General features: G+C 41.6%; 1 protein-coding gene across 1 annotated transcript in view; it reads left to right on the top strand.

Moving 5' to 3' along the window:
* Positions 1-8,008, top strand: part of XIRP2 (xin actin binding repeat containing 2) — a 164,312-nt gene that overhangs the window by 136,696 nt on the left and 19,608 nt on the right. Inside the window, exons 5-7 of the mRNA XM_015422179.1 lie at positions 1,869-1,976; positions 4,316-4,388; positions 7,756-7,889. Of these exons, the coding sequence (XP_015277665.1) occupies positions 1,869-1,976; positions 4,316-4,388; positions 7,756-7,889 (315 nt within the window). The remainder of the gene's footprint in view (positions 1-1,868; positions 1,977-4,315; positions 4,389-7,755; positions 7,890-8,008) is intronic.

Genomic DNA, 8,008 nt, shown 5'->3' with positions numbered 1-8,008 from the left:
GTTCAGCACACATTGCCTGTCTCACATCTATAGAATCCTCTAGTCACTCAGAGTTTCCTTTACTTTATAGCAGGCTGGGCAAATAGTCCACTGCAAACAGAAGACTAACACTGGCCACATTTAACATTTGCGAGCTACAGTTGTGCATTAAACTATTTAAATAATGGAACCAAAATTAAGAAAAGACTTAAATTTACTGCAGTTTGATAGAACTCCCATGTGGGGTTTGAGATGACAATTTACAGTGCTGTCCCAGGCTTCTTGACCAAGCACTTTCTGACTCCCTTCAACTGTTATCTGCTGCAGTGAATTCTGTATGTAAAAATCAATCCTTGGCACTTGTTAACATCCATTCTTACCTGTGGGACATGCATTGATTTTTCTGCATTTGCTTGTGAAACTCACTCTGCAACAGCATTCCCACAATTGCTGTTATGAAAAGACATGTATAAATAATTCCGTCCATTCTTCCAGCTGCCGCAACCCACATGGGCTAAGCTTGTGTGTTCTTCCATATGCCTAAAAATGGCCTTGTTCTGAGTCAGAACACTGGTCTATCAAGATCCCCATTGTCTGCTCTGACTGACAGCAGCTCTTCTCAAGGAAAGGTATTTCAGATCACCAACTATCGGATCCTTTTAACTGGAAATTCGGAGTATTGAATCTAGGACCTTCTGCATTGCAAAGCAGGTGATCGGTCTTCCACTGGCTCTTCCCTTTTATCCATCCTAGTTGCTTTTTCATTTTATGTAAATACTATAAAAGCAATAATTTGGGGAACAGAGAGCTGTATGTCCTCCAGTTCACTTTTTTCTCTTTCCATAATGTATATAAGGAAATGTATGCGAAACTAAGGACTATCAACAAAGGGCTAAATGCTTTCATGAAGATTTACTCCCTGTTGTGGGTTTTGAGGATTATGAGTTGCACAGATCACCATTTATACATCTGGTGCATTTTTGTGCCTAAATAATGTCAAGTGTGCTAGGTCCTTCTGAGCAACCGAATTGCTCTTCCAGTTTTTGAGTTTGACACCAAAGTCTGCTGATACCATCGTGTACTGTAGAGTTGGGTAGTAATGCAGTCACTTGCCCGGAAACATTAAGACTGCTGTAATCTTAGCAGGTATGATCCACTTCTAAGCACTTTTTAGATATCCACTGATCTCTACATAAATTACTGAGGTACAACCCTAAGTAGTTAGAGGGCCAGTGTGGTATAGTGATTATGAGTTATTGGACTCGTATCTAAAGGTCTTCACAAGCCTAGCTCATCACTGACTTACATTACCTTGCAGCTCTACAAATGGGCAGTACTTCTCCCAGAGTTTGCCCAGCCAACTGGGACTTCAAGTCACTGGTTTTAAGTAATGTATGTGCAACCATCCTCAACTTTGAAAAGTTAACAGTTTCCCTATATATTCTGGTCAAAGGCTTCTGAGTAGACAGGAGTTTGCTGATTAAATCAGGACAGCTTCCATTAAAACCCAGGTCATTTCTTGCATTCTACTACTTTTAATAACATTTATCTTATTCTACCCGCAACAGTAAGATAAATCTTGTAGATAAGTAGTAGTACGGAAAGTACAGTGTATGTTGCAACAACTGGTAAGAGTGGAGGGACTATGGCACAGTGGTAGAGTATGTGAGGCTCTGGAGAGCTGCTGCCAATCAGATTAGACAATATTGACCTTAATAGACCAAGGATCATGTGCGTTTATATAATATTATTAATTACAATTTACTAGTAAAAATGTGATATTTGGTCTCATTTATGTTTACATGCGGAAACAAGAACTTTTTTATTTTGAAAATTATCATAAAGGTGCAAACATAACATTGATGGGTTTTTATATTATTTTTCTTTAGAAAGTGACAAACAGAAGTCAAGCCAAGATGTCAAGCAGTAGCAAACAAACCAGCCTCAATGAAGAGACTTCTAAAGCAACTCAGGTGGAAACCATTCAGTCAGAAATGGTAACTTCCAGTAACAATAGTTTCGATAGGCCACTATTAAGAATTCTGAAGAGCTCGGATGCATGTTGTGCTTGTGGCAGCCATTCTGATTTGGAAGCAAGCAATTGTTTTCTAAAGACCCAATTCACACCTGCATGCACATTGCCTACACTGCCCCCCTAAGCAGAGTTATGGCCTTCTGACTTCAATAGGAGGGTGTAAGTCTGGTTCGGATGGGCATTGTTAATATCTCACCAGTCAAAATGGATGGCCTCCGTTAAACTGCCTCCAGTTCAATCAATGATCAAAGAAATACATATTCATTAGGTACAAACAAATTTGCTTCCCGCTTAAAAGATATTTAGACATATAACCTTAAAATCATTAAAAGTTTAAAAATCCATTGTATCAAAAATTATAAAATATCTATGACTGAACTAATTATGAGTTATGTGGAAGGTAGATAAGGATTATGCTTGATCTGTTTTGTTGTGGAATTTTACCAGATGTGCACAGAATTTAGCTATTTGTCTACAGATTTGCTGATTTTCCTCTATCTAAGAGGGGGGTGATAAGTTTGTCTCTGTAAGCTTGATGAAAAGGAAGAACTTGTGGAGCATCGATTCCACTTCTCCCATAGAACATGGGCAGCACCTGTCTTCATATGCTGTTAAACTGCCTCAGAGATATTTATATGGAGAGACAGAGTAGAAATGATTTAAATAAATAAATAAACACACTGTAGTTGAAGCAATTTTGGGGGATGCAGAGCTCTTTCTGTGGTGCTTGATTTCTGATGGTTGTGCCAAACTCTAGTTACCCCCTGCTATTGCAGTTATCCAGTGCTGAATACGCAGAATATTTATTAGTTACCAAATGAATAAAAAACAAACCCCAGAGCCCAATGGAGTTCATTCATCCGAGCGATGAAAACAAAGGGGGGGGGAGTAGACAAAGTGCCCTATCTTCATTCATTGCCCTCCCATTTCTTCCTCCTCTCTCTCTTCTCCAGTTCTTAAACTTACCTTAGGGCTGCCAGCTCTGAGCTGGGAAATGCCTGGAGATTTTGGGGGTGGAGCCTGTAGAGAGTGGGGTTTGTGGAGGGGAGGGACCTCAGTGGCATATAATTCCATGTAGTCCACCCGCCAAAGCAGCCATTTTCTCCATGGCAATGCTCTTTGCTGTCAAGAATCAGTTGTAATTCCAGGAGGTCTCCAGTCCCCACCTGGAAGTTAGCAGCCCTAACTTACCTAGATGGCAGCAGTTGCTGCTTTTAGCCAGACAAATGGTGGCAGTCAGGTAGGCAGGAAGATGGCCAGCAGGGGAAACAAAATTCTTTCTCCCCTCCACCATCACTTAAGGCACCTCAGACACTATTATTGATGTTGGCCTGTGCCTCGGTGCATCATGGGAAATTTAGTCCTTACATAATGGTAGGCAGGCACATTGAGGTCTACATTCCCCAGGCCTGAGATGCCTTGGAAGAACCTAAGGCACCAAAGGATGGATTTTCTTTCCCTGCCCAGACACCTGCCAACTAATTGCCTGGCTACCTGGGTATCATCACTACTGCCAGAAGCAGAAGCAGCAGAATAGCCATAGAGAGGAGGAGGAGGGAGGCATTCCCAAAAAGGGTAATGAAGAACTGAACACAAATTCATCTAATGACAAATGAAGCATAAACGAATTAAAAATGTGCCCACTTCTAATGAATAGGTGTGTGTGTGTGTTATATATTTGATCCTTCCACATTCTTGCATCTGTACATGGCTGTTATCATATATGAACATTGCACTAATGTGATATATGTGGCATTCATAGAAAGCCTTTTCACAGTAATCTTTAAAATATCCATGTAGTTGTGGGCGAGTCTTTTCATTGCTGCATTACAAGTGTGGGAAGGGGAGGGAAGGGTTGGGTCGTCTGGAAAGCTTCCATGTGCACAACAGTCTGCTCGTGCTAAGTGAAAGTGGTTGTATCCCCACAATCTTTTCTGCCTGCACAACATGTCGCACAAGATTCTTCTGTAACAATTTCAGAACAAATGAAACAAAATCATGTGTGCATTCCCTTCCTTCACATGCACATTGCCTGAGGTGCTGTGCAGCAACCGCACTACAGCTTGCACAAGTGGAGTCACACAAATGCATTCTGCTTTCCTCACACAATGGCTGGGTCCAACCCAGTGTCTAAACCTTCCTTGTGAGCATGAAATTTGAACTGGTTCATAGAAGACTATAGCATAATTGGGGTAGAGGTGAGATGATTCCGTACATACAGCATCTCTGCGCCCCCAAATTCGTATAGCATAAATCCTTATAAATTATTGATTGATATTGAAATTGCATATTTTTACACAGGTTTCTCAACATGAGGAAGCTTCATTTGAGGTTAACAAAACTTCTAATGTCACTCAGTGTACTGAGGAAACATGTAAGTATGGGGATGTAAGGGGAGTCCATGAAAATAACAAATAGTTTCCAGAAAATACTAAAGTTAAGCCCCAGTAGTCCTGTTTGCTTCCACTGGAGAAGCTAAGCACATACTCAAATCCCATACTGTGCAAAGCACATACTGTGCAAATCAGTGGGATTTAACTTTGGCCACAGTGTGCCGGTAAAGCATGTGGATATAATAATTTGAATTCGGTCCAATCCCTGTCCTATGGATCACCTATGTCAGTCACATTGCTAGGAATGGAAAAGTATTTAAAATTATTAACAGTGCAGTCCTAAACAAGTTATAGCCATCTAAGCCCACTGAGTTTAGTGGATTTAGAAGGGTGTGTATAACTCTGCTTAGGACTGAGGTGTAAATATGGCTTGGATCCTATGGTGTTATTTTGTTTAAGAACATGAGAAGAGCCCTGCTGGAGAAGACCAGTGGTCTGTCTAGTCCAGCAACCTATTTCATACAGAGGCAAATCAGTCGCCCTGGAGGGCTAATAAACAGGGCCTAGAAGCCCAGGACCTCCCCTGATTTTGCCTCCTAGCACTGATTTCAGAGGTTTACTGCCTTCCTTTGCTCAGGTTCCCTTTGCTCAGCATGGCAAGTAGGCATTGAGGGGCCGATCCTCCACAGATACATCTAACCCCTTTTTATAGCCATCCGTGCTCTTAGCCAATTTAACTTGAGAAAAGAATTATTTCCTTTTGTCTTCTTTGTGCAAGCGGAACTTTAGTGGAACTTCTATTCTGTGAGGCTGTCGCGCTTCCACCACAGCTGACTGCTCAAGTTGAAGAGATGTCCTTGAATCACTGTTAAGGGTGGTTTTGTTCTATATTCCTGTGGTACCTTTTGTTGCCCCGACCTGGATGGCCCAGGCTAGCCTGATCTTGTCACATCTTGGAAGCTAAGCAGTGTCAGCCCTGGTTCGTACTTGGATGGGAGACCACCAAAGAGACAGCCAGGGTTGCTACAGAGAAGCAGGCAATAGCAAACCACTTCTGTTCATCTGTTGCCTTGGAAACCCTATGAGGTTGCCAGAAGTTGGCTGCAACTTGTTGGCAGTTCCAACCACCACCATATTTTGTTAGAAAGGGTGCGTTGCACAAAGCCCCTAAAATGTCCAGTTTATTCCTTTCTGAAGCATCCCCAGTGGGGGAGCATTAAGCAACTAGGCAAATAATACTATCATCACACTTTAGATGTTCTGAGTGCACTACATAGGCTCCAAGCCATAATGTTTAAGTGTTCTTCACATATACTTAGCCAAATGCGTAAACTTTTTTTACTTGATTGATTCCCATGACATAAGTACAAATATTTATACATAATAAATATGAAAAGATATAATTACCCTTATACTGAATGGCTATGCAGGATTTCATATGACTCAGAATCACTGTTTTTACAGTATTCCATCGGCTCCAGTCTGGCCTATGCCAGAGAAGCTACTGTGTCAGTCTGCAAATAAGTTCTGATTCATTTAGCCTCCATTTTATGTTTAAGTATTTCCATCTATGCAAGGGTCTGTGTTATTAATACAGTGTAGATCATCTGGTAGCAATAACATAGAATCACAAGGCTACAGTTGGTTTTACTGTCATCAGATGCAACCCAGTATCCAATGGCAGCATCTTCTGTCCATTAGTAATCTAATAGATTGATCTACTGTTATTATGGCTTGCATCTAAAGAACAATAGAAGGAATTCCATGTGCCCAATGAGGCGTTGGGCTTGGTGTTTCTTGAATAGCAGCCCCTTGTGCCACATGTCAAACATTCTTTGAAACAAAGGGGATTTGTCCAAAGCAGGTTCTGGCATGCATGGGGTCCACTGTTAAGAGTTCTTTCAGTTTTGGTCTGTAGTGTATAACAAGCAGAAGAGCGGATGTTGCACCAAGTATTCTTGCAGGACAGATCACTTTACATTGTCATGAACCTGGAGATGTAAAGTGCTTTGAAGCTCACCAGGAGTTTTCTGGGACCCTGATATTTGCTTGCTTCCCCAGGGAAGAAAGCCATAAAGTTCACCAAGAGGTCAGAGAGCAGAGATGCTTTTCACAAAGAGGACAATTTTTTCTACCTGACAGGAAGGGCAAGATGGATAGCTGGTGTAAAATATGATCTGAGTACTGAAATGTGTAAATCGTGAGCCCTTGGATGACTGGGAAATAGGTGTTCACCATCCCACATGGAAGCGAACTCTCTGGATTAGATAAGAGACTTCCGGCCAGCTAGGGTAGAAAGGTTTAAAACACGGGTGTCAAACATGTGGCCCGGGGGCCGGATCAGGCCCCCAGAGGGCTTCTGTCAGGCCCGCAGTGGAACTGGCTGTCTTCTGCTGCTTCTTCAGTTCTACTGCTGCTGCATAATCGTAGGTTTGCAGCTTATAAATACACACCTGAACAGCATACTCAAGATTGCAACAGCACAGACATTTTGATGTAATGATTCAGAGCAAAAGGTGTCAGTAATCAGACACTGTTAAATAAACAAAATATTGCATGAGTGCTAATGTTTTAAGCATGTTTTTATTTTAAGTAAAAAAACCCTTTGTGTTTGTGTCCTTTATAAAGTTTATATCTTGGCTACCTGGCATTGCAATTTATGACACAAATGGCCCGGCACAGCAAGGTCTCATTTATGTCAGATCCAGTCCTCATAACAAATGAGTTTGACACCCCTGGTTTAAAAGGTTGGGATATCCAGTTAGCATTGTTCCAATGCTAGGAATCTGATTCCCCTGCATGGAGCAGGTGGAGATTTGCATTTGTTCTGCACACATCCAGAGGGATGTGGAGGTAAAACTTCTGTACTGTTAAGTTTAGCTAAGTGATATGATTTTTCCTGTTCTTTTCCTTAGATTTGTGTTGCTAGTAGGCGTGATAGGCATTTTCCCTTGTCTTATGCTCTGGTTTAATAACCTGTAGCTATAAAGTTTTCTGGTTTCAGAGAGCAGACTGCATTTCAAACTCCTCCCTGCTCACCTGGCCCCTCATTCACGCTAACACACACACAGGAGAAGAGCTGAAGTGGCTGGTAAACTCTGCCTTTTGTACATGTTCAGAGGCAGCTTTTACTAGTATTTCACAGCTACTGGTAAAGCGGGAGGCTGGCTTTGGCTTGAGGTGGTGGTACCAAAGAAGAACACTTTCATGCACATGAAGACACTACGCACATGTAAATGCACATAAACCCAAAGCAGGTTTATGATATATGCAACCTAAATAAGACAGCCTCATGCTTCAGAGGAAATCAAAGGACCTCCAGGGTCACTAAGCCATAAGTAAAGCTGGTTTATTTTAATAACATGTATTTCAGTGTTTCTTTAATAACCTTGTCTTTTCATGCCACAGTGATCAATGAAGTTGTGGACGAGGAGGTTCCCAAGATCTCTACACAATCCTTAAAGCAACATTTTGAGAAAACAGGCCAGGGAAAGACATTTCACTCTGGCAGAGAGAGCGGAACACCTGCAAAGCAGATCAAGGTCTGTGGTTCTGAAAGGAGAATCCTCCATTTGTGCTATACTGAATTGATTGTAATTTTAATCGTAATGCTAAAGTACTCTTAGTGAGTTGCAATTAGGGGTGTGCATTTGGTATATCA

This window comes from Gekko japonicus, unplaced genomic scaffold (assembly GCF_001447785.1).
Source record: "Gekko japonicus isolate JY-2015 unplaced genomic scaffold, Gekko_japonicus_V1.1 scaffold375, whole genome shotgun sequence".
NCBI lineage: Eukaryota > Metazoa > Chordata > Lepidosauria > Squamata > Gekkonidae > Gekko > Gekko japonicus.
This window is presented reverse-complemented; position numbering and strand designations above follow the sequence as displayed.